At 46.2% G+C, this 17454-nt stretch overlaps 1 protein-coding gene across 1 annotated transcript; it reads right to left on the bottom strand.

The window, feature by feature from the left end:
* Positions 1 to 7887: 7887 nt before the first annotated feature.
* On the bottom strand, positions 7888 to 17064 carry LOC119276102. The gene is made up of 7 exons (XM_037557089.1): positions 16890 to 17064; positions 16711 to 16772; positions 16506 to 16589; positions 16058 to 16112; positions 8533 to 8668; positions 8336 to 8387; positions 7888 to 8250 (listed from the first exon to the last, which is right to left on the bottom strand). Exons 1-7 carry the CDS (start codon positions 16963 to 16965, stop codon positions 8017 to 8019), a joined length of 699 nt encoding a protein of 232 aa, XP_037412986.1. The 5' UTR covers positions 16966 to 17064; the 3' UTR covers positions 7888 to 8016.
* Between the last annotated feature and the right edge of the window lie 390 nt (positions 17065 to 17454).

Below are 17454 nucleotides of genomic sequence, written 5' to 3'. Positions count from 1 at the left end.
AATGTGTGTACTCTATTTTCCGTTCTTATATGTTATGTTTCAATGTGTATATATATATGCTTTCCATTCTGCATATGTGGATAATAATAGCTAGATACAAATTAGTATACGAAAACAGATAGAAAATGGAATTAATGATTTATATTAATTGTTCATTAGTTAATCATGGAATATATATAATATCGTCACATATACATGACAATCCTTAACTACTATGTACAATGCATAAAAATGAAAACGAATAATACTAGAACTAATAATCCTTCCTTACGGTGGCAGTATTCCGGCTGCCCCTCACCGGCAGCTCCCTGGTGCGCGGCGTCTTCGTAGCGCGGAGGCAATACTCCGCCTCCTTTGCCTCACAATGCTTGACATACTGATCTGCCTCTTGTTGGCGGATGTGCATGAACGATCTTGCCATTTCATTGGGCGCCCACCGGAGCTCCTCGTTGATGGCACGCTGGAGCTTATCGGCCCACCTCCATGCAGCGGTAGAAAAAGTTTGAAGGCCATAAGAGGAAGCTATCGTTGGTTCGTCATCAAACATGCATTGTTCCCTCTCGGAACCACGAGCCTTCCAGTGAGTTGCTCCGGTTTGTGAGGGGTGTGTGTCCAAACTTTCGTCAAACAGGATAATTTTTTTACCACAACATCTTGGTGCCATGCCATTATGTCAAGCAAGGTTTCATGTATTTCTGATCATTTTTTATTTTTTTGGAATTTAAATGCTATGGCACTCCATGCTTGTGTCCAAGCCGCGACACCAATATATTTGAAAATTCTTTCCAATTTATAGCACAAGGAATTAACTTGTACACAAGTACACATATATGATTTTTGAAACTGTTATGGTTAGCTGTTGCATGTACATGTACTTCAAATTTGAATTACGGTCATTAGAAAATCACTTAAATGTCTTAAAAGGGTCAAATGACCCCTGCAATTTTCCAAATTTTGACATGACAGTTGTATTAGTGCATGTTAATGGTAGAAAAGGTTTGAAGGCCATAAGAGGAAGCCATCGCCGGTTGGTCATCAAACATGCATTGTGCCCTCTTGGAACCACGAGCCTTCTAGTGAGTTGCTTCAGTTTGTGAGGGGTGTATGTCCAAACTTCGTCAAACAAGCCAATTTTTTTACAACACCATCTTGGTGCCATGCCATTACATCAAGCAAGGTTTCATGTATTTCTGATATTTTTCGGAATTTAAATGCCATGGCACTCGATGCTTTGTGTCCAAGCCGTGACACCAAAATGTCTGGAAATTCCTTCCAATTTACTGCATACGGAATTAACTCACACACAAGTATTGAAATATAATTTTTCAAACCGTCATGGTTAGCTGTGGCATGTACATGTAGTTCAAATTTGAATTACGGTCATTGAATGGCTAGAAAATCACTTAAATGTCTTTAAAAGGTCAAATGACCCCTGAAATTTTCCAAATTTTGACATGACAGTTGTATTAGTGCACATTAATGGTAGAAAAAGTTTGAAGGCCATAAGAGGAAGCTATCGCCGGTTGGTCATCAAACATGCATTGTGCCCTCTTGGAACCACGAGCCTTCTAGTGAGTTGCTCTGCTTTGTGAGGGGTGTGTGTCCAAACTTTCATCAAACACTTTTTACCACACCATCTTGGTGCCATGCCATTACGTCAAGCAAGGTTTCATGTATTTCCGATATTTTTGAATTTTTTGGAATTTAAACGCCATGGCACTCGATGCTTTGTGTCCAAGCATATACCAATATGTTTGAAAATTCCTTCCAATTTACTGTCTTGCAATGAAAATTCACACTCAAGAACATCACACACAGTTTGTTGTAGGAACCGTTTGCGATGAAAATTCATGGGCATATAGTCTTCCTCCATAAGCTTCACCGTCTTCGTCTGCTCTAGTGTCGGTAACCCCCGAATCCACGAATCCTCGATCCCCATTCCCGCAACACTGTCTTGCAATGAATGACGCTGTGAAAACACGTCGTGAGGGCCCATACGGTGGTCGCGTTCCTCCCCGAGCGTCACCTCCTACGCCGAGAGCACCGACGCATCCGTCGAGAGGGCATCTGCGGCAGCTGACAGGACAGCTGCAGCAGCCAAGACGGCTGCAGCAGCTACTACGATGGGGGTTACAAACTCGAAGAGCGCTCGAGTTACTGGCCGTGCCGCCGATGTCGCCCTGGCCCGGGTAGAGGCCATCCACGCCAATATCGAGGACGCACATGTGATAACCCACAAGTATAGGGGATAATTGTAGCCTCTTTCGATAAGTAAGAGTGTCGAAACCAACGAGGAGCTAAAGGTAGAACAAATATTCTCTCAAGTCTTATCTGCCACTGATACCACTCTACGCACGCTTAGTGTTCGCTTTACCTAGAACAAGTATGAAACTAGAAGTACTTTGTAGGTGTTGTTGGATAAATTTGCAAGATAATAAAGAACACGTAAATAAAAAGTAGGGGCTGTTTAGATAAAGATGCAATAAAGTAAATATAGCGAGTGTGAAAAAGTGGTGGTAGGAGTTGTGAAATTGTCCCTAAGCAATTGACTACGTTACTATACCGGTAATCACTATTGCAATTTTATTTGAGGGAGAGGCATAAGCTAACATACTTTCTCTTCTTGGATCATATACACTTATGATTGGAACTCTAGCAAGAATCCGCAACTACTAAAGATCATTAAGGTAAAACCCAACCATAGCATTAAAGTATCAAGTCCCCTTTATCCCATACGCAAACAACCTACTTACTCGGGTCTGTGCTTATGTCACTCACGCCACCCACCATAAGCAAATCACGAACATATTGCAAACAATACAATGGGGATCCCTCACGCTTGCGCGACACGAAGAGCACCATAGGATAGCACCAATAATAAAACATGCAACTCAAACCAATCATAGCAATTCATCAATCACCGATAGGACAACGAAAATCTACTCAGACATCATAGGATGGCAACACATCATTGGATAATAATATGAAGCCTAAAGCACCATGTTCAAGTAGAGGGTATAGTGGGTCACGGGAGAGTGGACCGCTGAATATAGATGGGGGAAGATTATGGAGTTGTTGGTGAAGATGGCGGAGGTGTTGGTGAAGATCGCGGTGATGATGATGGCCCCCGGCAGTGTTCCGACGCCACCGGAAGTAAAGGGGAGAGAGCCCCCCTTCTTCCTCTTCTTCCTTGACCTTCTCCCTAGATGGGAGAAGGGTTTCCCCTCTGGTCCTTGGCTCCCATGGCTTGGAAGGGGCGAGAGCCCCTCCGAGATTGGATCTCTCTCTCTATCTCTCTCTCTTTCTGCGCTCTTAGATTCTACCCTGGCACCGTTTCTTTTATATCCGGAGATCCGCAACTCCGATTGGATTGAAACCTTTGCCCAGATATTTTTCCAAAAATTAGCTTTCTTGCGGCCAAAGAAGAGCAACAACCGCCTTACGAGGGGGCTACGAGGGTCAGGGGCGCGCCCAGTATAAGTGGGTGCGCGGGCCACCCTCGTGGCCACCTCGGGCACCGTATCGCATTGATTCTTTCTCCCAAAAATCACAAATATTCCAAAATAATTCTCCGTCCGTTTTTATCCCGTTTGGACTCCGTTTGATATTGGGTTTCTGCAAAACATAAAACATGCAAAAAAAACAGGAACTGGCACTGGGCAGTGGATCAATATGTTAGTCCCAAAAAATAGTATAAAAAGTTGCCAAAAGTATATTAAAGTTGAATAATATTGGCATGGAACAATCAAAAATTATAGATGCGACGGAGACGTATCAGCATCCTCAAGCTTAATTCCTGCTCGTCCTCGAGTAGGTAAATGATAAAAAAGATAATTTTTGATGTGGAATGCTACTTAGCATAATCTTGATCATATGTCTAATCATGGCATAAATATTAAGACACGAGTGATTCAAAGCAATAGTCTATCATTTGACATAAAAACAATATAGTTTGGCCAAAGAAAGTGTATCCCTATAAAATCATATAGTTTGGCCATGCTTCATTTTCATCACACAAAATGCCCCCATCATGCACAACCCCGATGACAAGCCGAACAATTGGTTCATACTTTTTAACGCGCTTCAGCTTTTTCAACCCTCACGCAATACATGAGCGCAAGCCATGGATATAGCACTATAGGTGGAATAGAATATGATGGTGGGGGTTTATGTGGAGAAGACAAAAAGGGAGAAAGTCTCACATCGACGCGTCTAATCAATGGGCTATGGAGATGCCCATCAATTAATGTCAATGCGAGGAGTAGGGGTTGCCATGCAACGGATGCACTAAGAGCTATAAGTGTATGAAAGCTCAAACTGGAACTAAGTGGGTGTGCATCCAACTTGCTTGCTCATGAAAACCTAGGGCATTTGAGGAAGCCCATCGTTGGAATATACAAGCCAAGTTTTATAATGAAAATTCCCACTAGTATATGAAAGTGACAACATAAGAGACTCTCTGTATGAAGAACATGGTGCTACTTTGAAGCACAAGTGTGGAAAAGGGATAGTAACATTGCCCCTTTTCTTTTCTTTTCTTTTCTTTTGGGCGGGCTTCTTTGGCCCCCTTTTTTTATTTACGCTTCTTTGGCCTCTCTTTTTTTTATGGGGCAATGCTCTATAATGATGATTATCACACTTTATATACTTACAACTCAATATTACAACTCGATACTAGAACAAAGATATGACTCTATATGAATGCCTCCGGCGGTGTACGGGGGTGTGCAATGATCTAGCGTAGCAATGACATCAAAAAACAGACAAGCCATGAAAACATCATGCTAGCTATCTTACGATCATACAAGGCAATATGACAATGAATGCTCAAGTCATGTATATGATGATGATGGAAGTTGCATGGCAATATATCTCGGAATGGCTATGGAAATGCCATAATAGGTAGGTATGGTGGCTGTTTTGAGAAAGATATAGGGAGGCTTATGTGTGATAGAGCGTATCGTATCACGGGGTTTGGATGCACCGGCGAAGTTTGCACCAACTCTCAAGGTGATTAAGGGCAATGCACGGTACCGAAGAGGCTAGCAATGATGGAAAGGTAAAAGTGCGTATAATCCATGGACTCACATTAGTCATAAAGAACTCGTATACTTATTGCAAAAGTTTATTAGCCCTCGAAGCAAAGTACTACTACGCATGCCCCTAGGGGGATAGATTGGTAGGAAAAGACCATCGCTCGTCCCCGACCGCCACTCATAAGGAAGACAATCAAAGAAACACCCCATGCTTCAAATTTGTCACACAACGATTACCATACGTGCATGCTACGGGACTTGCAAACCTCAACACAAGTGTCTCTACAATCCACAACCACCCACTAGCATGACTCTAATATCACCATCTTTATATCACAAAACTATTGCAAGGAATCAAACATATCATATTCAGCGATCTACAAGTTTATGTAGGATTCTATGACTAACCATGTGAATGTCCAATTCCTGACATCTCTCTAAATAGATATAAGTGAAGCAAGAGAGTTTAATTCTTTCTACAAAAGATATGCCCACGCTCTAACAAATTTAAATGAAGCAAAAGAGCATTCTACAAATGGCGGTTTTCTATGTGAAGAGAAACAGGCAATCCAAACTTCAAATGATATAAGTGAAGCACATGAAGCATTCTATAAAGCCATACTCAAAAGATTTAAGTGAAGTGCAATGAGAATTCTATAAATCAACCACGGACTATCTCATACCAGCATGGTGCATAAAAGAAAAGTGAAAACTAAATGCAAAAGACGCTCCAAGACTTGCACATATCGCATGAACGAAACGAATCCAAAAACATACCGATACTTGTTGAAGAAAGAGGGGATGCCTTCCGGGGCATCCCCAAGCTTAGACGCTTGAGTCTCCTTGAATATTTACTTGGGATGCCTTGGACATCCCCAAGCTTGAGCTCTTGCCTCTCTTCCTTTTTCTCATATCGAGACCTCCTCGATCAAACACTTCATCCACATAAAACTTCAACAGAAAACTCGGTAAGATCCGTTAGTATAATAAAGCAAATAACTACTCTAAGTATTGTTGCAAACCAATTCATATTTTGTTTTTGCATTGTGTCTACTGTAACATAACTTTTTCATGGCTTAATCCACTGATAGAAATTGATAGATTCATCAAAACAAGCAAACTATGCATCAAAAACAGAATCTGTCAAAAACATAACAGTCTGTAGCAATCTGAACATTCACCATACTTATGGTACCCCAAAAATTCTACCGAAATTAGGAAAAATAAACAATTTGTACAGCAAGACAGTGCAGAAGGAATCAGAACTATTTGTCGTTCCAGTAAAAAATGTAAAATCGCGCACTACAGCCAAAGTTTTTGTCCTGCACCATACAAACCAACAAGTTTCTGTCTAGCATATGGAACTCCGGGTGATCTTGTGGATGAGTACGTACGTATGAGTGAGTCCACATGTCTCAAATCAATGTACAATTTCTGCAAGGCCGTGGTGGCAGTGTTTGACCCGAGTAACTGAGAGAGCCAAATGTCGCAGATACAACCCGGTTGTTGGCGACCAATGCAAATAAATGCTTTCCGGGAATGCTTGGGAGCATAGATTGTATGGATTGGAAGTGGAAGAACTATCCATTTGCTTGGCAGGGGCAGTACAAGGGGCATGCCAAAGGTTGAACTGTCATACTAGAAGCCATGGCTTCACAAGGTCTTTAGATATGACACTCTTTCTTCGGCATGGCTGGTTCTCACAATGACATTAATGTGCTTCAGCGTTCTCCAGTGTTCCTAAGGCTTTCAGAAGGCCACTACCCAGAGGTCGAATTTGAGATCAATGGTCACCATTACAACAAGGGATACTAACTAGCTGGCGGTATTTATCCTTAGTGGTCAATTCTTGTAAAGACAATATGAAGAGAAGAGACGGAGATTTGCCTAGCAGCAAGAGACTACTAGGAAAGATGTGAAGCATGCTTTTGGTGCGCTTCAATATCAATGGGGTATCATTTGGCACCCTGCACTAACATGGAGGCTGGAGCACCGAGAAGCTTTGGGAGGTGATGACTATTTATGTGATCATACACAACATGATCGTTGAGGATGAGCGCGATGTCTACATCTACAGCAACGGCCAAGGGTTTCAATATCAGGGTGAAAATGTTATGCCTGAGCACCAAGAACCGACAATGTTTGAAGAGGGTTTGAATATCAGGGTGAAAATGTTATGCCTGGGCACCAAAAACCGACATTGTTTGAAGAGTTCACCCAATTCCATCGTGGAATTCATGATTGGCATACTCATTTTCAACTCCAAAACATCTTGGTTGAGCACACTGGCCAGTTCTTTTGGTGGCTTCTAGAACAAGCTGCAAAAAGTTGCCCCCTACCCAGCTTATTCTAGAAGCCCAACCAAATTTATTATTTTAGAAGCCTGGTAGTTAAGACTTGACTAGTAGGATTCTAAAAAGAAAATTTTGGTTGGGCTTCTAGAATAAGCTGGATAGGGGGCAGCTTATTCTGAAAGTCCAAAAAAGCTAACAAAAGAACTGGCCCTAAGCACATGTGAAATCACATTGACAACCAGTAGATATATTGGCTCATTTTCTTTCCATGCATTCAAAGACAATTTCGATTGGGCTGTAAAACTATTTGATTGCGTTTTTATTCAAATTTGAAACTATTTGCAATGTTTAACTTATTTGTGTCAAACTATTTGCAATGTGCAATGTTCAGTTCAAAAGGTGTCTACATTTGGCCTCTGGTCGGTCGTGGCGGACCAGATGCGTCTGCCGCATTGGGCGCACTGCTAAGAAAACAGCCGGACACCGCCCATTTGCCTGACCAAAACGGACAAAACGGTTGGGGTCGTCCGTTGGAGTTGGTCTAAGTTAGCTAAGAGTGATGAACAAGCAGCCATTGAAAAGTAGATGATTCGTATCAGTTTTCCTTACTGTGAGGCAACCAGCGATAATTCATACGCAAGGCTGAAGCAACTAGACAAGTATACTTCTTCTTTTTTGCGGGGAAACTAGACTAGTATACTAATTTTGACTTGACGTTCTGAAATCGAGAACGAGAGGTCGCAAGTAGAAACGAATGATGGGGTATCCCATGTAAACAGTGCAGCCAAGTGCAAGACCCAGACGAGAAGTATGCTTAGCATCACAGGGACTTGAAGTTGTACATGTAGCCCCTCAAGGTGCTGATATCTTGCATCGACTTCATTAGCGTATGGTCCACATAGAGGCTCGATGCAGAAGCACTGCCAAACAAGACATGTAACAGACGAGAATGTTATCACTCGTGAATTCAGAAAAGCAGGTCAAAGGAGGAGAAAGTAAACATACATCAAAAGGGCCAAGCGGGAGCCACACTACATCCCATCGGATCATTGGTAACCTGCAGGGGAGAAGAAACAAACATATGACTGAATAATAAGCTCTATATGCTGTTGGTCAGTAAGGTCATGGCTGGAGCAGCATTAGCCTGATATGCTACGTTCTGAGATAACAAGGATATACGAATTGTTTGTAGGATAACATACTTCAAGAGGTAGTATGTCCAGAAGATGGCAACCGCCATGCCAACATAGAATGAATACCAAATCCACTTCTTGGAGGAGTTGGATGCTTGTAGTAGCCCCTTAACTGCGAATAAGCATGCAAGGGCAGCTATCCAATCTGCATTACTCACAATCATACATCATTGAAACGAGGAGGGGTTAAACTACTTGTGTGTACATTAGGCTGGTCATAGCAGAGAGTAACATATGTGTGGTATCATGCAAACTTTCATTTATTTAGATGTAGACTCATTTTGTCTTGAGGTGTGTTATGTTACAGTAACATATTAATGTTGCCACAAACACCTCATTAACTAGTTAACACATAAGCAAACTTACCTTGGGATGCGCTATATTACTACTACCTCCGTCTAGGTGACTAAGTCATTCACGTAGTTCTAGGTCATCAATTTGAGGAATTAAATATGTGTTATATGTCATGAAAAGTATATCATTAGATTTAGGCTGGTTGTAATGGGTAGTATCATAAGTTAGTATCATGCATATGATACTAGTCTGATACTACCTCCCTAATGCATAGTATCATATGATAGTATCATATATGACTTTATTTATTGCCATACATGACACATACTAGTGTAGCATTTATTATGATACAGTATCATGATATGATACTCAACCCTCTCTTACTTCATTTAATTCTATGCCACCTCATCAAAGTTGCCTAGTTGGCATGCATGATACTAGCTATGATACTCCCATTACAACCAGCCTTATACACGGATGTAGTTTCTAAATATATATCTTTTGTCACATATAATACATATTTAGATAGTTAAATTGTCAACCTAGAACTACGCGAATGACTTATTCACCGAGACGGAGGTAGTAGCTAATTACTCCCACTATGAGGTTGGTCGTAATGGGAGTGTCATAGCTAGTATCATGCATGCCGACTAGGCAATTTTGATGAGGTGACGCATAATTAAATGAAAAAGAGACGGCTGAGGATCATATCATGATACCGTATCATAATAAATGTTATGCTAGTATGTGTCATACATGTCACTAAATAAAGTACTATATGATACTAATGTATGGTACTATGCTTTAGGGAGGTAGTACCATATGCATGATACTAATATATGATACTCCCCATTACGACCAGCCTGACCAGCTTTAGTAACATATTTTGTTCCAGATGTTTTGGAATAAAATACTACTCCCTCGGTCCCTCCGATTCAAATTAATTATCGCTGCTTTAATACAACTTTAGTACAAAATTGTACTAAAGCAGCGACAATCATACGGATGAGAGGGAGCAGCAAATAAGCCTACATGAATGAATTGATCATAACGGTACTGCCAGGCGCACCAGATGCAATCTTTCCTGATATCATCCTTTTACTTAAAAGGAACTTACACTACCAATGACAGAAGAAGAGGGATCTGTGTTTTAGATGAACTGATGCTCACCTCAAACTCTCTCCCTGCCATGTTTGCAATGGATATTCTTATTATGGGGTGCTGGCACATTTGGATGCAGAGAAACTCCAAGATATTCAACGCCCCAAACCCATCAATTCAGTCTTGGAGGTTTTTAATCAGATATGACTTACAACTTGTACAGATAAGAGTCAAGAGCAAGTACAAGGAAGGTTTCAGTCATCGGATAGTCACATTTGATTTAGACCAATTGTTACATATGGATTTCCCTAGAGCTGGAAACCTTCATGAACTTTTTTTGCTGTTGTTAGCTTTGTACATATTTTCGATATAAATGAAAATTACCGTACAACAACTGTACTAAGGTTTTCGGATTAAAAAAATGAGCTTACTAAAACCTCAATGGAAAGGTAAAAGAACATTTGAGGGGTGTTAGCTGTAGATTGGTGGCAATAACAAGCAAAGCTGTCAGGCCCGCTACCGCCCCAGGCCCTTCCCTCGTCAAGCACACGGCCTTGCTCGGGGCCCGGCCCGCCAGGCGAAGGAAGCCCGCCCAACCCGAGGAACCAAGGACCAGAGTGGGTGTGACCTAACCAGCTACTTAAGGTCACACGCACAGGAGCGCAAGGCATCCAGTGGATCACGGCACCTCACGGCACCCTCAAGGCATCCAGTGGATCACGGCACCTCACGGCACCCGGCGGCGGCGGCTCTCTGTTCCTCTCCCTTCCCGATCCCCTTTCCCATTCGTGTACCACTGCTTGTAATCGCCACCTGATACTCGAATTCGTGAGCAAGTGTAATAGATTGTGTGATATACTATCTGGGTGTTAACATCTGGTATTCAGAGCCTCTGATCCGCGTCCTGGCACACTTGATCGAGACCAGGCTGCAGAAGTCGATCAAGGACCGGATCTCTGCCATGGAGCCGTCTTTCAAGGACTACTTCGACAAGCTCACGGGCTCCCTCGACGCAATCCACGCCGACATCAGCAGCCACACCGCCAAGCTCGACGATCTGGCCCAGTAGCGGCCGGATCTGGAGAAGCGCGTGGACCAGCTCGCGGTCGCGGTCGCGGTCGCCGAGCTTCAACAGACACGACCGGCTCCGACTACAGAAGGGCAGCCCGCGGCGGCACGCGCGCCGCCGCCACCTGCTCCCCCGGCGCCTCTGCGTGACCACGTCGGCACCAGCAAGAGCGCGGAGGGCGACGCCCTCGGGTCGATTGACCACGGCATCGACTTCCACCACGGGGTTTGGCACCGGCGTTAGCGTCGGTGTCCACCCCGGCCAACGGTCAGTCCGCTTCCCTGTCTCCCGCGGCTCTGCCGTCTCCTTATGCGCATGCGAGTCAGCTGCTCGTGGGGATCGGCCAGACCCATCGATCGATTGCGTTTCACCAATTCTCTGGTGAGAACCCACGCCTCTGGAAGACGTTATGCGAGCAGTACTTCCATATGTTTGCGATTCAAGAGAGTTTCTGGGTTCCCATGGCCACGCTCAACTTTTCGGGCACGGCCTCAGTGTGGCTGCAGTCGATTCAGAAGAAACTCTCTGAATTCGACTGGGAATCTTTCTCCTCCTTGTTGTGCACTCGTTTTGGCCGAGATCGCCATCAGCTACTCATCCGCCAATTTTACACGCTTGCACAAACAACTGTGGCAGATTACATTGAGCGATTTGAGCAAATCATCAGTCATTTGTCTACTTATTCTGATTCCATCCATCCTTATTATTATCTCACTCGTTTTGTGGAGGGGCTTCGAGTGGACATACGGGCGATTGTGCTGGTGCAACGACCGCCTGACTTGGACACGGCATGCGCGCTAGCACTGCTGCAAGAGGAAGTGGCAGACGGCGGTACATGGGAGCGGCCCCGTCAACCCACCACGGCTCGGGCGGCGGACCTGGCGACGCGAGCGCATGCGGGCATACGCATGCCGCTACCGCCACCACCCCCACAGGGGCGGCCTCCTACGACACTGACTGCGCCCGAGCGTCGGACCGGCGACACTAGCTGCGGCGACGACTCCAAGATCAAGGCGCTACGCGAGTATCGGCGAGCCCGTGGGCTTTGCTTCAAGTGCGGCGAACGATGGGGGCAAGACCACACATGCCCCACTAGCGTGCAACTTCACGTCATCGAAGAACTGCTGGAGCTCTTCGGCATGGACGGGAGCAAGGAGCTTCAGAATGCTCCCCTCAAAATAGTGATGGCAATTTCAAGGCAAGCCCTCACGGGTGGCACTCCTCCAAAGGCCATCAAACTCCAAGCGTGGCTCCAAGGTCGCGCTATCCTGCTCTTGGTGGATTCTGGCAGTTCAACATCCTTCATCGACGCCCAATTGGCAACCTCTCTGTTAGGGGTGACACCCCCTCGCCAGACCTTGCCGAGTCAAGGTAGCCGATGGGGGTGAGCTTTGCTGCGTGTCTCACATACCCAAGTGCCGTTGGTCTATTCAGGAGCATGAGTTCATCACTGATATGAAGATTCTTTCATTGGGCGCTTACGATGCAATTTTGGGCATGGATTGGCTCGAAGAGCACAACCCCATGAATGTGGATTGGCGCGGCAAGCAACTCTGGATCACCACTTCGGCAGGAACCGTGCACCTTCAGGGTCAGGTAGAGGGAGTTGCAAGTTGCACGGAGATCAACAGTATGCAGCTGTAGTCTCTGCAACGACAGGGGGAAGTGGCACAGGTAGTGCAATTGTATCAGGTCTGCGAGTCCGATGAGATCTTCACCCCGACCCCAGGCAACATCCAGGCAGTAATTGATTAGTTCAAGGACATCTTTAAAGAACCCAAAGGCTTACCACCAAGGCGCGCGTGCGATCACCGCATCCCACTCATGCCCGGAGCACAACCGGTGAATTTGAGACCCTACCGTTACAAACCCGAGCACAAGTCAGAAATTGAGAAACAAGTCAAGGAGCTGTTGGCTCAAGGCATCATTCAAAAAAGTCATAGTCCCTTCTCGTCACCGGTGATTCTGGTCAAGAAAAAGGATGGAACATGGCGGCTTTGCATCGATTACCGTCACTTGAACGCAATGACAGTGGTGGGCAAGTACCCAGTGCCGGTGATCGAGGAGTTATTGGATGAGTTGCATGGTGCTCGGTGGTTCTCTAAGATGGATTTACGTGCAGGCTACCATCAGATTCGTTTGGCAGAGGGGGAGGAGTACAAGACAGCCTTTCAAACCCATACCGGTCATTTTGAGTTCCTGGTTGTCTCCTTTGGTTTGGCTGGGGCGCCGGGCACCTTCAATGGGGGTATGACAGAAACCTTACATCCGCTTATCAGAGTGTGTGATGGCATTTTTCGATGACATCCTTGTCTTCAGCAAGACTCTGACCATGTTCAGCATCTGCAACAAGTGTTCAGCCTGCTCCGGCGTGACCAATGGAAGGTGAAGATGAGCAAATGTGCCTTTGGTCAGCAACGCATATCTTATCTGGGACATGTCATCAGCGCGGACGGGGTGGCCACGGACCCTACCAAGATTCAGGCAGTTCGTGATTGGCCAACTCCAACAAACGTCAAGGAAGTTCGGCAGTTTTTGGGTCTGGCAGGTTACTATCAGCGATTCATGCGTCAGTTTGGGGTGCTGGCTCGACCTTTGTTCAATCTTTTGAAGAAGGGCTCTCCGTTCGTCTGGACTGACAACACCGAACAGAGCTTTCAGGTGCTCAAGCAGGGATTGATCTCGGCACCGGTGCTGGCACTACCCAATTTTCAGAAACCATTCACAGTCGAGACGGATGCTTGTGACGTGGGCATCGGTGCCATCCTACAGCAAGATGGGCATCCAATTGCATTCATGAGCAAATCGCTGTCAGAAATACCGCGGGCTGTCCACATATGAGAAGGAGTATCTCGCAATCATTGCGGCAGTCGATCAGTGGCGTCCCTACTTGCAGTCGGCAGAATTTGTGATCAAAACAGATCAGCGCAGCTTGGTTCACCTGCAAGAACAGCAGTTGGTTACTCCATGGCAACAACGGGCCTTCACTAAACTCCTCGGGTTGCAGTACCGCATTGTCTACAACAAGGGGTCGGAGAACGGAGCCGCTGATGCTCTTTCTAGGTTGCCCAAAGCAGAAACGCTGTTTGGGATCTCCTCTTGTCAGCCAGTATGGCTTGAAGATGTGCTCACAAGCTATAACTGCAACCCGCAAGCCCAAAAGCTTTTGGAACAATTGGCAATCAGACCTGACCCCAAAAATCGGTTCACCCTAGCGCAGGGCATCATCCGTTTCAGGGATCGTATATGGCTTGGAGGCAGCACAGAGCTACAGCAAAAAATTATGACAGCCTTCCATGACAGTCCAGTCAGAGGGCATTCCAGGTTCCCAGTGACCTATAAGCGTATCCGCAGGCTGTTTGCTTGGCCGAAGATGAAGACTCACATTGAGCAATATGTCAGGTGCTGTCAAATATGCCAACAAGCGAAAACTGAAAGGGTGGCATCGCCGGGGCTGTTGCAACCTCTCCCAGTACCACAAGCCTCGTGGGATATGATAACAATGGACTTCATCGATGGATTGCCTCAATCAGGTCAGCATAACTGCATATGGGTTTTGGTCGATGGGATGACTAAGTTTGCCCATTTTCTACTTCGTGCCCACCCATACACCGCTTCTCGCGTGGCCCTGCTGTTCATGCAACGCATCTACCCGATTCATGGGTTTCCTCATGCCATTGTCTCTGACCGGGATCCGGTTTTCACAAGCCACTGCTGGCAAGAGTTGTTTTGCTATGCCGACACTGAACTGCGCTTGAGCACCGCCAACCATCCCCAGACGGATGGGCAATCTGAACGAGTGAACCAATGCCTCAAAACCTTCCTCCGTTGCTTTACTCACGCTTGCCCAAAGCGATGGAGTCATTGACTTCCCCTCGCTCAGTTCTGGTATAATTCTTCCCCCCACTCTTCCATTGGCATGACTCCTTTCAAAGCCATGTTTGGGCATGAACCCCGACATTGGGGGATTACTACCACTACAGCGTACTCAATGCCGTCACTTCACTCCTGGTTGGACGAGCGCACCGTCATTCAGGATTTGCTGCAACAGCATTTGCAGCGTGCTCGGCTTCGCATGAAGCAACAAGCTGATCGGAAGCGATCTGAGCGCAGTTTGGAAGTGGGTGACATGGTGTTTCTGAAACTTCAACCTTATGTCCAGACGTCAGTGGTGAAACGAGCTAATCACAAGCTCTCATTTCGGTTCTATGGTCCTTTTCCCATCATCAGCAAGATCAACGAGGTGGCGTATAAACTGGAGCTGCCTCCGCAAGCCAAAATCCACCCCGTCTTTCACGTTTCCATGCTGCGCCGCGCGGTGCTCCCAGGTACGCCAGTCGAGCTAGTACTTCCTGTTCTCTCTGATGTGCCAGTTGTGCCTCAAGCCATCCTCGACACTCGCTGGAAGCGCAAGCAAATGGTCGAACAAGTGTTGGTGCGCTGGTCGGATCGAACCAAGATCGACGACACCTGGGAAGACAAAAAGGAGCTAGAAGCACGTTTTCCGGCGGCCGAGGCTTGGGGTCAAGCCTCCTCTCAAGAAGGAGGGGATGTCAGGCCCGCTACCGCCCCAGGCCCTTCCCTCGTCAACCACACGGCCTCGCTCCCGCGGAACCAAGGACCAGAGTGGGTGTGACCTAACCAGCTACTTAAGGTCACACGCACAGGAGCGCAAGGCATCCAGTGAATCACGGCACCCGGCGGCGGCGGCTCTCTGTTCCTCTCCCTTCCCGATCCCCTTTCCCATTCATGTACCAGTGCTTGTAATCGCCACCTGATACTCGAATTCGTGAGCAAGTGTAATAGATCGTGTGATATACTATCTGGGTGTTCACAGAAGCCCCTGGTGATGCAGGGACCTGATATCGGACATATATAATTCAGTCGCTTTCACAAAAGTAAGATGCAATGTTATTACCTTGAGCGAGTATGAACTCTCAGTGTTTAAAGGTTGAATAATGTAACATGCAGACACTGTGTAAGCTGTTGTGAATGTTGTATGCAGAACAATGCCTTGCAACGATGTCTTGTTTATGCTACCAGCTGTAAATATTCAGTAACCACTGTTACCTGCAACGATGACCATCGGCGAAGGCAAATCTTCCATAAAGTAAGCATGGTATCGCTGTTCATTTGCGCAGAATGAGTCAGACAACAATACATAAAGACATGATCGTTCCAAAATAAATTCACTAATACATGCAACATACATCATGATTTCGGGGATTATGATGGTTAAGCACTGTTGTACTAGTGAATGTTTTCAGAGTGTAGATAAAATTACAGAGCACTAATACATGTGCTATTAAAGAAAACTCTGTTATTTCAATGGACAAAATCCAACTAGTAGCTGCTACCAAACCCCAATCCACACAAAACTGACTTACCATGTATACTGCCAAATGCCAATGCTAAGCTCTACACCAGTTGAAAGTGGCATTGAACATTGGATGAAATCATCACTGATAAAAAGTGAACACCATGTAAAGAATTAAGATAATAGCCTCAAGCAACTAACCAGCTCCCAGGGAGACCAGGCATGGTGGAAGCTGGAGTAGACGAGGAAGACCGTGTAGCTCAGGAGGAATCCCGCAAAGACGTGCTGCCCAATCAAGAAGCAACGGCTTAGTGTGAGAACCAGATCAAACTGAATAGAACCATTCCCCATGGCAAGACCTCCAAACCCTAAGTCGAACGGGTCGGTAATTGGCGGCGATACGTACCCTCCAACGGCGGCTTTGGTGCACCTGCTTCTGCTCCAGGGAACGGACTAGCTCCTCCTGCTCTGCGCGCAGATCACGAGGACGACAACAAATGCGAAAAGGGGTTCAGGAAATCGGGGGTGGCTGGAATCCAAGCAAAAGGGTGGGAGGAAAGGAGGTACGCACACGATGGTACATGCCTTGGGTGTCCATGGGGACGAGATCGTCGGCGTCATCGCTGCCGTCGCGCCGCTTCCACCATCTCCTCGTAGTCATCGCCGTCCGTCCTCCGGCCTGAAATCTATGCAGAGTTCCGGCGCACTGTTTCAGTTTGGAATGCAAAGCATCTTATGACCCCTTCCTAGAAGGGGAGGGCTAAGGCCAACTTCGATGCACGACCCCATTTTGTCCGGCGCGTGATGGACGTGCCCGACATAAGTCATGGCTCGCGACAGCAGACGGACGTCAGTCCGCCTTTTGTCCGTGGTCGATCTATTTCTGACTTAAATTTAGACTGTGTTTGTATTGACACAGACATGACACGGACGAGCGGGACGCTCGCACCCTTATTCTCCCATGGCCCGCCCATCGGGGACACGACGCTTCCATTTCCTCCTTCTTTCCCAAAAGCCCTCCGCCCCTTCCCACTCCATGGCCGACACCCCGCAGCAACCCGCCGCCGCCGTCCCGGCCGCTACCTCCGCCTGTCCCACGACAACGAAGAAGAAGAAGCCGAGGGAGGAGATCACGCAGCGGAGCTCTAGC

This window comes from Triticum dicoccoides, chromosome 3B, assembly GCF_002162155.2.
Source record: "Triticum dicoccoides isolate Atlit2015 ecotype Zavitan chromosome 3B, WEW_v2.0, whole genome shotgun sequence".
Classification (NCBI taxonomy): domain Eukaryota; kingdom Viridiplantae; phylum Streptophyta; class Magnoliopsida; order Poales; family Poaceae; genus Triticum; species Triticum dicoccoides.
The sequence above is the reverse complement of the archived record's forward strand: the minus strand, read 5'-3'. Positions and strand labels throughout refer to the sequence as shown.